The sequence below is a fragment of the Chenopodium quinoa genome, unplaced genomic scaffold (assembly GCF_001683475.1).
Source record: "Chenopodium quinoa cultivar QQ74 unplaced genomic scaffold, ASM168347v1, whole genome shotgun sequence".
Classification (NCBI taxonomy): Eukaryota; Viridiplantae; Streptophyta; class Magnoliopsida; order Caryophyllales; family Amaranthaceae; genus Chenopodium; species Chenopodium quinoa.
In genome coordinates this window covers 3,638,544-3,654,045 of record NW_018743574.1, presented here as the reverse complement: position 1 = coordinate 3,654,045, position 15,502 = coordinate 3,638,544, and the positions used below count along the sequence as shown (strand labels likewise).

General features: G+C 34.9%; 2 protein-coding genes across 3 annotated transcripts; one reads left to right on the top strand and one right to left on the bottom strand.

Annotated features, from left to right (window-relative positions):
* The first annotated feature begins 145 nt into the window (after positions 1-145).
* Positions 146-6,617, top strand: LOC110682115 (pre-rRNA-processing protein esf1-like). Of its 2 annotated transcripts, none has more exons than XM_021858360.1 (8): positions 146-413; positions 1,301-1,838; positions 1,932-2,006; positions 2,391-2,662; positions 3,626-3,788; positions 4,080-4,208; positions 4,916-5,664; positions 5,803-6,617. In XM_021858360.1, the coding sequence occupies exons 2-8, from the start codon at positions 1,302-1,304 to the stop codon at positions 6,125-6,127; spliced, it is 2,250 nt and encodes a 749-aa protein (XP_021714052.1). In that variant the 5' UTR covers positions 146-413; position 1,301; the 3' UTR covers positions 6,128-6,617. The 2 variants fall into 2 exon arrangements, with proteins under 2 accessions (XP_021714052.1, XP_021714051.1); XM_021858359.1 differs by having other exon boundaries at positions 1,219-1,838.
* Positions 6,618-6,842: 225 nt separating this feature from the next.
* LOC110682116 (aspartyl protease family protein 1-like) lies at positions 6,843-10,426 on the bottom strand. The gene is made up of 10 exons (XM_021858361.1): positions 9,885-10,426; positions 9,546-9,684; positions 9,131-9,366; positions 8,191-8,418; positions 7,971-8,103; positions 7,818-7,891; positions 7,639-7,738; positions 7,484-7,556; positions 7,336-7,407; positions 6,843-7,199 (listed from the first exon to the last, which is right to left on the bottom strand). Exons 1-10 carry the CDS (start codon positions 10,211-10,213, stop codon positions 7,048-7,050), a joined length of 1,536 nt encoding a protein of 511 aa, XP_021714053.1. The 5' UTR covers positions 10,214-10,426; the 3' UTR covers positions 6,843-7,047.
* Positions 10,427-15,502: the final 5,076 nt, after the last annotated feature.

Here is a 15,502-nt window from a genome sequence, read left to right as displayed (position 1 = left end):
TCTAGGGTTTAAGCAACAGAGCAAACCCTAATTCCAAATTCACTATCCTCCAACTTCAAATTTCTACCTCGTATCAATCTCCGTTGGACACAGGGGGGGCACGTGCTACCCCCCCCCCCCCACCCCCAAAAAAAAAAAAAAAATTAATTTTTTTTTGAGAAAAAAACCACGGGAAATGGCTTCACCTTCCTCTTCTCTTTTCTCGTTCAAACTTCAAAGTCTTCAAACCCTAAATCCTAACTTCTCACTTCCGCCCACCCGCCCCACCGCACTCAAATTCACTGCTGCCGCCCGCCGGAGTGCCGGACGCCGTCAAGCTGCCTTCCCCTCGACCCTGCTGCTCGATCTTGGCCTCTGTCCTCTGACCTCGGCTCGACGGAGTGACGGACGAGTGGACGACGGTCGACGGCTCGGTAATTTCCTCTGTCTAATTACTTAATTAGCTTGCTTACTTCAGTTACTTGTTAATTAATTCTAATCTGGGAAAGATTAATTTAGGGTTCATGTTGTTGTTAATTGTTATCGGTTTTATGAATTGGGTTTTGGTTTTTAGATGATTTGGTTTCTGGGTTTTAAGTTTTGTTTGCTTATTTGTTTGATTGTATTTTATTAATGAAATTAGTTGGAATTTCATGAATTTATTAAAACCCATGATTCCATGAAATGGGCGAAGCCGGGCTGCCGGGGACTCGGGGAGAGCGAGAGTGTCAGTGGGGTCGTGGGGAGGAGAGAGAGTGGGGTGGTGTCTCTAATCTAAAATAATAAAGCGTAGTAGCGTACTCTAATCTCCATTGAAGCAATTTCTATGTTCCTCTTCAATTGAAATGGCTCCTGGGTAAGATGTTCATTCAACCTTTTATAATTATTATTTTTATTATTTTGTTTGTACTACATGTCGTTATGTTCAGTGGTGGTGCCGTGGTGAAGATGAAGGAAATGGGGGTGTGAAATTGATGTTTGGGAATCTGGGTAATGGTGATTATAATGATGGGTTTGATCCTAATTTTGTGTATAATTGTTACTTTTGTTCTTCAAACAATATGATTAATGCTGGATTTAATTTTACAATGTAGTTCAAGTTGTAAAATCATGCACTCCATAGTTTACAGTTTGAAAGAAAAATCATGTAGCTTTTTTTTGGGGGGTAGGGGAAGAGGGTGAATTTGTGGTATTTGGTCATTTTTAGTACTAATTTGCCTTAGCGCATTTTGAACTTAGTGTCATAATGTACGTTGTCGGTTGTGCTACCCCTCCTCCAAAATCCTGGATCCGCCACTGATTGGACAAATTCATCTTCTAGAATGGGATCGAAGAAGAAGAAATCGAACAAATCCGGCGCCGGAGATTCCGCCGGCGGTAGCGGAAATGGCAAGAAGAAGGAGATTCAGATGATTGAAGATCCTCGATTTTCAATGATTCATACTGATCCCAGATTCCAGAGAGTTCCGAAGAAAATGGATAAGATTTCTATCGATTCTCGGTTCAGTCAAATCTTCACTGACAAGCTTTTTGCGGGATCCTCAGCCAAGGTTGACAAGCGTGGGAAGCCTAAAAAGCAGTCGGAAAATGCTTTAAGTCGATTTTATCACTTGGAGGAAGATGAGGAAGAAAAGGATGAAGTTAAGAAGAAGAAGAAGAAGAAGAAGAGTGTTGTGAAGAAAGTTGAGGATGAAAGTGAAGGAAATAGCAGTGATACGTTGGGTCCGGAGTCGAGTGGCGAATCGTCTGAGTCGGAATTGGATGGTGATTCTGAGAGTGATGATGATAGTTTGACGAGTGATAGTGATGATGATGAGGTGGCTGGTGTGGATGTGTCGGAAGATGATGAGTCTGTTGAGGTATATTTTGATTATGAATTGTTGTTTTTGGAATAAATTTGATTTCTTTGTTGTTAAGTGTTTCGAATTTCGGCTTATTTGTTTGTGGAACAGGTGGAGAATGTGCCTGTAATTGATAGTGAAACGCATAGATTGGCTGTTGTTAATATGGATTGGAATCAAGTGAAGGTATTATTTTGAGCTTTTTTCGAGTTTTAAAGCTGATTTGAATGGTCATTTGAAGTTATCCCTTGGTGCAATTCTAATGACTCAAAATCAAATATGGTGTATTCGTTGTTTTATTGAATTCGAACATATTTGTATTGAAATGCAAATTGAGTTATTGATATACTTTGTGTAATGTTGTCCATGATTAATGAGTCGTGATTATCATTGTTGGAATATTGGCAATATGTAGATTCCTATAGATTCTTGTGGAATTTGGATTGATTAACTACCAAGAAGGATGGAACTTGCTGTATCATAGACGGGATTACTAAATGTTATGCTGTTATCTTTTGGCTTTACTTCATTACTCTATCTTACCTTTGTGATTGTGATGGTATTCTGTAGGCTGTCGACATATTTATGATGTTGAGATCATTCCTGCCTAAAGAAGGGCGAATTAAGGCTGTAACGGTCTATCCTTCAGAATTTGGACTCAAGCGTATGGAAGAGGAAGCAGTTCGTGGTCCAGTTGCCTTGTTGGGGGATGAGAAGAAAAAAGGCGATGAGGGTACGGAAGATGTAGACGAAGATGAAAATGAAGATGAAGATGAAGAAGAAGAAGATGATGATGAGATAGATACTGAAAAGCTGCGTGCTTATGAAAAAAGTAGGCTAAGGTAATAATTAAAAGCATTATGAAGGTTCCCTGCTGAGATTCTATGTATAGATGTTTGATAGCCTCGAGAGGAATTGTTATACTTTCATGATTTGCTCTTTTCTGCATAACATTGAAACACTAATTCATTTATGAAACTGCTGTAAAAACTGTCTTTCTTGTTACTTAAGACATGGGTAAAACTTTCGGGTCTGGATACATATTTAGGTATCTAACACTCCAAGGTTAGAAATTTCAAACACGGGGAAACTGTCTTAAAATTGTACACGGGTGCAGGGACACTATATACAATGGAAAGTATTCATGTTTTTAGGATACTTTTTGCATGAATTATAACGTATACTTCAATGTACACACATTTTAGGTTGACTTGATTGTTAATTCTTTTTGGAATGCTAATTTGTAGCCTATGTGTGGGCACATATTCATCTCTACATTTTGTTCTACGGTTATATGGCTCATATTGAATGAAGTGTCTTAAGCTTCATTGAAGTGTTAGCAGTTTAGCACAGCTGCATGCTTGCAAAAAATTATGAGGTAAAGATTATATACCCTTCTTGGAGTGTTGAGTGGTACAGAAGACTAGATGAAGAGCAGTTGCATAGGTCATGGATATAATATGTGAGCAAGCTTAATACATGTAAGAGCTATAAGTTCCAAAAAAAGATGACAAGCATAATAGAATTCGTAGGAGCTGGCTATGTTGTCCCCGTCACAAGTTATATCTAGGAAGTCAGGGTGAAGAAAAGCTTATAATGGTCATATACTGCTCTTAACCCCTGTGGGAGATTGCTGGTTCTGACTTTCTTTGCTACATGTTCTTTCCCTTATTTTCTCTCTGTGTCTCACTTCAGATTTCTTGTTTGTTTTATATAGCTATGCTCAAGTGGCTTAATTGTTTGAGATTTATGAACTCAAAGCTTTATTTTAAGTGTTATTTCTAAATTGTTCCGTGCTCTTCCAGGTACTACTTTTCTGTAGTGGAGTGTGACTCTATTGCTACTGCAGATTACATCTACAAAGCTTGTGATGGGGTTGAGTTCGAAAGATCATCTAATGTGCTGGACCTGAGATTTATACCTGACTCTATGGAATTTCCTCATCCACCGCGGGATGTTGCAAAGGAGGTAATTTGACCTAATTATTATCTGCGATGTCTGTCCACAGTCAAAGATATTATTGCTTTTATAGCAGTTTGAGGAAAGCAGTTAATTATTTTTAGCTTTGTTAAATTTTCTGATATCATAATTCATGAGTTGTTTACTTCCCAACAGATAATAGTAACATTGTGGTTGTACTGTAGGTTGATCTTTAGGTTATGTTTTGATTATATAATGGCAATTTTATCACATCATGTTTTGATTATTTGATGGCAATTTTTATTAAATCTTCCCTTTTGCGTTTATTCTTGATATCAGGCACCAGCTGATTATGAGGGTTTAGACTTTCAAACTCGGGCTTTGCAGCAAAGCAATGTAACCCTTTCTTGGGATGATGATGAACCACATCGCTTGAAGACACTGAGGCGAAAATTCAATGATAACCAGGTTAATATTACACCCTGTCATAAACATACATCCATTTTTCTTCTGCCTGATATGTATTTTTAGTAAGTTTATTTTGCAGTATTCATTCCCTTTGGCTGGGGATTATCAACATTCTTCTAAATGTGGTTTTTGCTTTAATTTGAGTTAGGCTAGCTGCTATTTCTTATATGAGGCAACATGGCATTTTGGTTATACATTTGTGCTTTGTGTGAGATTTTTATTTTTATTATTATTATTATTATTATTATTATTATTATTATTTATTTTTTTTTTTATTTTTAAACTCTAATGTTTCTGATTGGGGGAATTATGGTTTATTAATAAGGGTAATATGTTAGATCTGTGAGCAGCCTTTTTGATTTATTGTTTCTGATTGAGAATAGGAAAATAGGCAAATATATGGGTGATGTGTGGATAGTATTTATCAGAAAAATCACGCACTCACAAGGAGATTGTTTATCAAATTATTTTTTCATAACATTTTAGTTGAAAGTGATACCTTACCACATAGTCAAGTCACTTTATTGCAAGGATGTTTTGTACTTTTATTTGATGCAGGATCAATTCATATGGAAAGTGTATGTTTCCACTTTTCATGTTGACAATACTTAAAAGATGAATGTTCAATGGTTTCCTTTAAAATGTTGACAGTACAGAATTCAGCAGGGTTATTTCCCTTTCATCACTCATGATTTTTTTTGTTGTAGCTTGCTGAATTGGAATTGAAAGAATTTTTGGCATCTGATGAGAGTGATAGTGATAGTGACGAGGATGTGGATGAGGACGTGAGTGAGGATGTTGCAGATTTATCCGATGAAGTAAATAAAAAAGCCAGGAAAACAAAGATGAAGGCGAAGATGGCCAAAAAGGATATGTACCGTGCCTTGGTTCAGTCTGGAAATGGTTCAGAGGATGATGAAGATGAAGGCCAAGATATGGAGGTTACTTTTAACACTGGTCTAGAAGATCTTAGTAAGAAAATTCTTGAAAAGAAGGATAAAGGTTCAGAAAGTGTTTGGGAGGCATATCTGAGAAAAAAGAAAGAGAAAAAGAAAGCTAGGAAATACAGCTCAAAGAATTCATCGGATGATGACAGTGATGAGAGTGATCAAGAGCCTCTCGAACAGACAGAGGACTTTTTTGTGGAAGATCCATCAGTTGTTAAAAGCAAGAAGGTTAAGCTTGGTAAGAAGAATAGGGAAGAGAAGACACCGTTGGAAGATGAAGAAACTGTAGCAACTACAGCAGAGCTGGAGCTATTGCTTGCAGATGAGAAGGGAACAGATAATAATCCGAAGGGTTACAAAATTAAACCGAAAAAGGGCAAGGGAAAGAAGGGTAAACAGGCTCCTGATGAAGACAACTTACCAGAAATTGACTATGATGACCCGCGCTTTTCAGCACTCTTCACTAATCCTGCATTCTCTTTGGATCCCACGGACCCTCAATTCAAGAGGTAAATCTTTGTTCACTTTTTATAGGATATACATGATAAAACCGAATATTTTTCTGGATCTATTGCCTAGAATATGATAATGAATCCAAGGAAAGTGTTACTATATTGTTTCTGAAGTGTGTTATTGATTTCTTGCAGGAGTGCAACTTACTTTCGGCAATTAGCTCAGCGGCAACAGAATGACAGAGGAGAGGATACAGCAATAGCGCCAGTGGAACTGTCAAGACCAAGTTCAAATGGCTCGAGTAGGAAAGAAGATGATAATTCTGAAGGTGCTTCCCGCAAAGAGAAGTATGAGTTATCCTCGATGGTTAAATCTATCAAAATGAAATCTCAGCAGCTTCCTAAGCCATCTAGTGACAAATTGAAAAAGGGTAAGACAGAACATGGATCAACCATAAAGGAAAAGAAGCATAAGCTAGAAGGATTGGATCACAAAATGAAGAAAAAGGCCAGAGTGTAGAATAATAATGAACTCACTTCACCAATACAAAATTTTGATAATTTATTCATTTATTTGAATTACAGACTTACTCTGCTTGATTAGTCTTTTCAAGTGTTTTTAAGAGTAGGATTTGTAGCCTGTTGACAATGCTGTTCTTGGTGTTACTTAAAATCTTATATACTGTCATTCTAATTGTAGAAACTTTATAATGCTTAGGATTGAAAACCATAGTATATGAGAAAATACAAGTTCATCTTGATGATAAACAAAATTTGTTTATCTAATGGCATTTTCGTAAATAAATCAATAAAAAATTACAGTCAGCATGATATTTTCGTAAATAAGTCAACATTTGTGGGATCCGCATATTAATAAAAGTTGTTCACTTATTTACAAAAATGTCATGCTGACTGGGATGAATTGTTGATATATTTACGAAATTGCCATTAGATAAACAAATTTTGTTTATCATGAAGATGAATGGGGGCTCCCTCAATAGTATATCTTACATACTTGGAGCGTGAAATGAGAATTGCAATATTAACTACTCCATATGTGATGATCCTTTCATACCCTTCTCAGTTCATCATTCCCTTCTGAAGTGTTATGTATCTTCAAATAAGTATGAAAGACCATGATATTTTTTTTAAGTAGTTAATTCAAAACATTTCTGTCTTCTCCGAAAGAAATGACAAAAAAGAAGCTGAAATACAGTAGAAGATAGTATCACATATTTGCAAAATCTCCAATCTATTTACTGCTGTATTGTATGAAAAAATCATTATATGGTAGTGAGCCATATGTACAAGTAAAGGGTTGAGTTACACAAACTGACGGTCATAATTTATATCCATAACCAAGTAGCCTGCTAACATTGTACTCTATAAAATGTTGAAACGTGTATTTGGATGAACTGCTCCGATCCAAAGAATTATCTGTTAAACAGATAGAATCAGGATCAAAATTGTGCAGATTAAGAAGTAGCTGTGTGCTAAAGCTGATGGTGCGCCTGATCTGTTTGGTGGTGGTGTGCCTAATACGGTTGGTTGAAAAAAGGGAGGTCTTGGACTGACAGGTACAACTTCACCACCTGATGCAGCACAGAGTAGTTGGTTAACCATTGAAGAAACTTCATGAGGAGCGAGAAAGATGGAAAGTACATTGTTACTAAACGGAGCTACTTATCACAGGTTTGAAGTATTTTTTTTGAAAAAAATAGTACTTACAGTCGTGTTCCTTCCATCCAAATACCATTCTCTCGTGATCAAAAACAATGCGATAGCCAGTCAAGAAGTTCTCTGTAAAAGAACCAAACATGAGTATATGCTATGTATCACTTTTCTTTTCTCATATGCTAAAGCAATCAATACTCACCTCCAATAATATTTATGTCATGTTCGCCACTTTCAGATTTTAAAACAGCTAAACAGTATACATATCGACCATCCTTGAAGATCAATAGCAAACTGTCAAATTTCATATAGTGAAGAGGCATGATAAATTTCATCCAATTACTGTCACAAATTTACCTCAGTATTAAAAATAATTGTTGGATCAATCACAGTGATTATGCCTCCACTTCCCATTGTCAGATTAATACTGGGAATGTTCAAGTCGTCGATGATTGAACTGCAACATTAAGGTAAATTTCAGTACATGAAATATTACAAGTATATCTCAAATTCTTTTTCAGATAAACTGAACCTACCTTGTTAAATAGCAGAATTCAAAAGGATTCTCTGGATCAACTGCCAGCTTTCGATCATTAATCTGTGAATCGAACTGCACACAGATTGTAACCATTATACTCGATCCTCATTTCAAAAATCAATAAGAATATAAGATAACTCAAATAACTTGCCTTTTCAGAGATAATACTATAAGCTGGATCAGTCAAGTGAGTAAATGAAGTGCCAGTATCTATGATCACAGTTAAGTTTGTAGCAGAGACGTTTTTTCCCATACTAATTTGAGTAATGCTGACATTATATAAACTGTTGAAAAAAGACAGTATTATCTGAGTAAAATTTCCCAACACCTTTTAAGCAAGAAATCATACTGAAAGACAATGAATGACTTACTTCAATGGATCATCAGTACTGAGTGGTGTTTCGCCTTGTTCATTGCTGTCTCTATCTCCGAAGATTATTTTACCAATGCCATCTCCAGTGAAACACATGGAATAAGAATTTGATGTAAGGTTTTGACTTGCTAAGACGCTTGGTAGTGAAATGGGATCCATAGTAAGTCCAAGCAGGCCGTTTGGAGCTCCATTACTCAAGAAAGAACCAGTCTGACGGACACCACAGCTGCAAGCCACAAGCACTTTGATCATGATCAGCTAATTGGCTACTAAAACAGTTCATTTTTTTAGCAAAATAATGCAATTTCCATTTTTCCAATGTTGTAGCTAAACGTTTTTTGACAAAAATGTTGTAGTTAAACGTTGAAACATCAGTAAAGATGTTTTTTTGCAACTAATGCACAGTTTGATTGTTGGAAAGCTCCCAACAGCTAGTTTGTCCAAGCACATTTCTCACAGATTCTGCCTTTCAAATACCATTTCATCTCTGAAGTTGGTTTTTCCAACTTAGGCCCTGTTTGGTTTGATGTAAAATGTTTTCATGGAAAATGAATTTTCCATTTTTTTCCCCATTTTCCCTTGTTTGGTTTGTTAAGGAGTGGAAAACAATTTTTCAAGGGTGGAAAATTTCATCCTTAATGATGGAAAACATTTTCCTTCCAAAAACAAGGGAAGCCACATTTTCCTCTCTCCTACTTACCTCTTTTTTTACTTCCCTCTCATTCATCCTTACATTTCCACTCTTATTTTTTATTTTTCTTGGACTTTTCTTATATGCAACCAAACAAAGGAAAACTAATTTGCAATTGTGTTTTTCCTTGAAAATATGTTTTCCATGAAAACTAATTTTCCATTGAAAATGTTTTACATTAAACCAAATGAGGCCTTAATGTAAAACTTCTTTGCTGTAAAGAGGGCTAAAAGAAGTGAAGGATTACCCGAAAGGAATCTTAGCATTGATGCGCGCTGAAGAATTAGAGTTCATTGAAAGATGCAATACATCCTCTACCATGTAACCAGAAGATGAAGTGTTTGCTTGTAGATAATGAACTCCGTAGGGGCATCGGCCTTCTGATGAAACGCAGCTTAGGCTGTTCTGACAGAGAGGGCTACTGCATGGAAGTTGGGTTCCTGTCGATGAAGTACGTAAGCTGTATATGTTGAAGTCTAAAACCTGAAGTCCAAAATAAGGAGGAAAAAAAATAAAGCAGGGCAATTGTTAGAGTAGAATACACATAATAGCCTTAAAAGGCAATGCATTTACGAATCTGTCAAATACAGGTACATATACATGCCAGAACACACAAAAATCAGAATTTGACAGCAGACTGGAAGGAATTAGCACAAGCTTACCTCATCAGAACTGAATTGCAATTGCGTGACACAATTAGGCACGCAGTCACACGGTAGCCAGAAAATATGACTGCCTGTATCAAGAGCCACTAGAAACCATGATTCCGGTGTTCCTACAGACACATTCGCGTAATATAAACTGAAAAAGGACAGGAACAAAAAATGATGTAAGGCAGAAAGAAAACAGATGAAATAACATTCAAACTCATCAGAAGCCTATGACAGAAACTCAAGATTACTGCTAATTCAGCACCATAAAGTCCTCTGAAGGTTTGACTTTATAAAAAATCTCTCAGAAAATAAATTTAACGCAGACAAAAAAAAAATGAGAGAGCATACAATCCAAGTTCAGCGATATGGTAAGTGGTGTTCCCAGAAGCAAAGGTGAGGGTGCTGTCATTAGCCTTTTCTCCTGCTAATCTGCGGCCATGGAAAACACGATCACGATGAGCCATTGCTGCGTAGTAATCAACCGTTCCCTTCTCTGGAAACCCGTAATCATTGTTGAAAATTGTGTTAACAGGATCAGAAAATCTATGAAGGATATTAAATCCAAATGCCTCAGATCCATAACAACTTTGACATGTCAAACTTAACAACATCAAAAACAGCAATAGTAATCCATAAGTTGACTTGCACCCCATCTTACAATTCATGAATAATATCATAACTTTTTATAATAAACTTAGCTTGAATTTTATGAGATGATCAAAATTGTATGAAATTCAGACATTTTGGTGGAAGTTTTGCAATCCATTTAATATTGAGCTACCAATTGGTGATCAAGCAATTTAAAAAATTGTTGGTGATAAATTTTAATATAATGACAAAGAATTCTTTGTAAGCAAGCTGTAGAATAATTCAAAGTCAATGTTTGAGAATCTTCAAAATGTTACTTTTGGCATCTTCTTCTCTCTCTCTTTCCATGAAACTATTTCTCTTGTTACGGCTTATTTTTCATCATCACTCCAACTTATTTTAGTAGTAAAATTAAATTAGTAGCACTTAGGGGTGGGACTTTTCAAATCGAACCGTGAAACCGCCCGTTACCGAACCGAACCATCACGGACCGATCCGTTTATAAACCGATAAATATAAACCGAAAACCGAACTGAACCGTTCAATATCAAACCGAAACCGAATTGAACCGCTCAATGTCAACCCGTTACGGACCGTAAACCGATAACAAACCAAACTGCGCAAATCCAAACCGAAACGAAACCGAACCGAATGGTTTATAAACCCGTTAATGACCCGAACCGTTTATAAACCGAAACCGTTTAAACCGAAAAAAAACCGTTTAAACCGAACCATTTGTAACCCGCTAACCGTTTAAACCGACCCGTTTATGAACCGAAACCGTTTAAACCGCACGTATAAACCGAACCGTTATAATCCGCTAACCGTCTAAACTGAACTGCCATAACCCGTTAAACCGTTAAAATCGAACTGTTTTCGAATCGCAACCTGTTTAAACTGATCCGATTACAAACTGCTTAACTCAAATTGAATTATTTACAACCTAAATGGCTAAATAGTAAATACAATTAATGTTAATAAATGTAGATATAATCAAACGGCTTAGGTTTATACAAAGGTTTATATCACCTAAATCTAGGCCAACGACATAATTAATATCGTTTTAGATTACTTATTTATTTTAATTACAAGATATATCATTTGTATCATTTTCATTCCAGTAATAATGCTAGTCCACCCAAATTATCTTCATTGTTCCTTGATATTCATGATCATCCAATAACACTCAAAGCCTCAAAGGTAACATAAGATTGGAGATGTATGAGATTGCGTTACACAAGTGGCATAAGCATTAGAATATTATTGTACTAGTCAATAAGGCGTACAATCATTCACATTATCACTTTATAAAACTTTCTTATACAAGTATTTTGTAAAGGGGAGGACTAAAATGTTTATAAAACACATTTTTTTAGTTTTTCTTATATTAAACCAGATATTAAGTAAAAGAATTTTAATAAATACGGAGGCATCCCAAATCTGTAGCCACAATTATTTCATAACATTACCACAAATCCAGCAGATAAATAGCATTGAAATTAGAGTAATATCAACAAGCAATTAAAAAAAGTCACCATTTTCATTGATTAAAATTCCCAAATTCACAATACATATACCAATACATAATGAAACTACTATCACTACTACCCAGATTAGATTTCAGATTTATCAACTGAAACATCATCAAGTTTAGGGTTGCAAAAAATGATACATTATAAGATGAAGGGAGGAGTGAGAATGTGAGTGATTTGGGAGCAGAATCTTGAAGCAGCAGCACAACACCCAAGAGCAGAGGAAATAGCAGCAACAAGCAGGAACCAGCACACGGAATAACAGATCAGCAACTTATCATAAGCAAGGAATAATATAAGCAGAAGAGACTCAGCAGGAACTTATTTTTGTTTTTCAAAATTGCTCTCAGATTTACGTTTATCGTATCATCACTGAGCAATGGCTGTTTTAACTTAAAACTTGAAATATGCTGCCAGCAAGTACATATACATTGAAGTCTCAACATAAATGACAAGGGCAACGATGATTCAAGAAAAATTAAAACAGCAGCAACAAAACTTATCTTAAATTCATAACACAAAAGGCAGCAACACGGCACCTCAAGCTGGCAGGAGGCAGGAACCAGCTCATGCAGGCAACAATATAGGCAATAACAACTCAGCAGAGACAACAACCAAAAGGCAAAAGCACTACCAACAGGCAGCAGCTCATAACAAGTTCAAGCAACTTCAAAATTATAGCTTTTGTTTTTTTAAAATTGCTCTCAGATTTACATCACTGAGCAATGGTTGTTTTAACAAAAACTTAAGAAATGCTGCCAGCAAGTACCAAAATACATTTAACTATTTAAGTATCAACATAATGACAAGGGCAACGATTTTAAAAGTCTTGAAAAATGCTGCCAGCAAGTCTGAAAATAAATGACAAGGGCAACGATTTTAAAAGTCTTGAAAAATGCTGCCAGCAAGTCTGAAAATAAATGACAAGGGCAACGATTTTTCAAGATAAAATAAACCACAATGAGACACAAATACCAGTTATGCAGATGAAGCACTTTCGGCTTCAATCTCTTTACCAATAAGGAGGACGTCTTCCTCAACATCCGCTTGATAACCACGGCACCAATTTTGGGTGGTAACCAATGCCTCAACATTCTTTGGCAAAAGTTTACCCCTATATCCTCAAAAATAAAAAAGCATACATAAGAAAAGCTTAAACTTTTTCAAAAGTTTCCAATGAAATTATGAACCTATAAATAAACATGAGATGTTTATTTTACTAGCCCTAAACTAGCATTTATTTTATGCACATAACTGCAGAAAGTGACACAATTTGGTCTTTTGTTAGGTAAAAAAGCCAATAACCACATAATCTGAACAACCCATCATCATTACTTTTAAATCGAGCATAATAAACAACAAAACAGCACAAATATACCATTTTCCCGTAAAAAACAAAAATACAATCAACAACAGATTTTAGGCATATTTCGACTATATTCAAGCAAGAACAACAACAATAATCAATACAAAAACAGAAAAACTGTATTAAAAAAAACGAAAAGGAAAAAGTAATTACCTTTGACGGCTTGAAGGAGATTTGAAGATGGAGAACTGCCTGAACTGGAGATCAAAAGAAAAAATCAAGAATGTAGATTATCAGAACTTGAAATAAAAAAAAAAAACCGAAACGAAAACGAAAAAAATCGAAAAAATTAACAAAAAAATTACCTTGAGGTTTGACGGCTTGAAGGAGAGGAAGATTTGAAAAAAAAAAAAAAAACGAGAATGGAAAAGTTAGAAATCAGAACTTTGGATCCAAAATAAAAATGAAACGAAAACAAAAACCCTAAATAAAAAAAGTAAAAAACCGAAACGAAAACGAAAAAAATCAAAACGAAAACAACAAAAATTAACAAATAATTACCTTGAGGTTTGACGGCTTGAAGGAGAGGAAGATTTGGAAAAAAAAAACGAGAATGGAAAAGTCAGAAATCAGAACTTAGATCCAAAACAAAAATGAAACGAAAACAAAAACCCTAAATAAACAAACCGAAACAAAAACGAAAAAAATCAAAACGAAAACAACAAAAATTAACAAAAAATTACCTTGAGTTTTGAACTTTTGACGGCTTGAAGCCTTCAAATTGAAGGAGAGGAAGATTTGAAAAAACAAAAAAACGAGAATGTAAAGCGAGAAATCAGAAATGTAGATCCAAAACACAAATGAAACGAAAACAAAAACCCTAATTAGGATTTTTAAAAGTTGAGAAGTTGAGCTTGAGATTCTTGAAAATTTCAGAACGAAAGAGTGAGAAACTGAGAAGTTAGAGAGAGAAACTATGAGTGAGTAAAACGGCTGAATGGTTGATAGAGTGGGTTTTTTTTTCTAGGTTTAGGTTTTACTTGTTCAGTTGATCTAACCGTCCATATTCAATCTCAACATCTAACCGTTCATTTTTTTTTTTTTTTTGTAGATTCCAGAATATTCATCTAGATCTAACGGTCTAGATTTTTCTTTGTGCTTTTCTAGGTCTTTTTGACCGTTTTTTTTAATTATTTATTATTATTATTATTTTGAGGGATTATTATTATTATTATTGTTAGTATAATTATTTGTTAATATTATTATTATTACTAGTATACTACTACTATTATTATAGTATTATTATAATTATTATTATTATTTATTATTATTATTATTATTATTATTATTATTATTATTAGTTTATTACTTATAAGTTATAAATTGTAAGAAACGCAAATGTTTCAAAATTGAAATTGATTCAATACGACATAGTTAATGACTTAATGAGTTAATGCACATCAATATCTGACATCTCTATATGTATATTATATATATCTGTGAGTCTGTGACTGTATATCAGTATATATATATAATAAACTAATAATAACTTAATAAGTAATACTAATAACTAATAAAGTAATGAAAATCTAACCATTGTTTTTCATGGGCATTCAATCTAACCGTTGTATATTTGACTATTCGTACATTAGTATTGCATAATGATTTCATCACCACTTTAATTAGTGATTTCGTGATTTCGTCCATTTAACTTATTAAGTTGTTTGAGTTAATAATCTAAATAAAGTAACAACTAAATAACGAATCCATTTAATCTCGTGTAAGTTATAATTTATAAAAAATGCAATGTTTGGAAATGGAAATTGATTCAATACGATATTGTTAATGTATATGTAATTATAGATTAATTATTATGTATATCATATCGTACGAATGTACGGTTGGTATCATTATCATACTATCATAAGTATCATTGCCTCATTGAATTATTGGTATGTACTACAATCGATAAACATATTTACATATCTGATCATTAAAACTTAAAAGTTTAAAACACTTGTTGATCAATCTAATTGAATACTTGTACATTCTTAATTATCGATTTATCGTATTATAAGTATCAACTCATTAAATCATGGGCATGACGCGATCTTTAAAACAATCATGAATTCATGACCCAAACCGCTTATAACCGAACCGACATGATCCAAACCGTTCATAAACCGAACCAATTGAACTGTGTAAACCCTCCACTAAACCGACCCATTTCAAACTGAACCGACATGATTCGCACCGTTTATAAACCGAACCGATATTGACCCGGGTAAACCCGCCCCTAAACCGACCCATTTCAAACCAAACCGGCTTGATCCAAACCGTTTGTAAACCGAACTGACATTGACCCCGGTAAACCCGCCCCCTTAACCAACCCGTATCAAACCGAACCAACATAATCCGAATCGTTTATAAACCGACCCGCTTATGACCCAAACCGAATTTAAACCGCAAAGAAATAAACCGAAACCAAATCGAGCCGTGACTAACCCAAACCGAACCAAACCGACCCGCCAGCTAAACTA

Coding starts and splice junctions, on each gene's coding strand:
- LOC110682115 (XM_021858360.1), top strand. CDS start 1,302: ATGGGATCGAAGAAGAAGAAATCGAACAAATCCGGCGCCGGAGATTCC. Junction 1,839..1,931: donor AAGATGATGAGTCTGTTGAG/GTATATTTTGAT, acceptor TTTGTGGAACAG/GTGGAGAATGTGCCTGTAAT. Junction 2,007..2,390: donor TGGATTGGAATCAAGTGAAG/GTATTATTTTGA, acceptor GGTATTCTGTAG/GCTGTCGACATATTTATGAT.
- LOC110682116 (XM_021858361.1), bottom strand. CDS start 10,213: ATGATATTATTCATGAATTGTAAGATGGGGTGCAAGTCAACTTATGGA. Junction 7,739..7,817: donor GAATTCTGCTATTTAACAAG/GTAGGTTCAGTT, acceptor TTAATGTTGCAG/TTCAATCATCGACGACTTGA. Junction 7,200..7,335: donor TGGATGGAAGGAACACGACT/GTAAGTACTATT, acceptor GTGCTGCATCAG/GTGGTGAAGTTGTACCTGTC.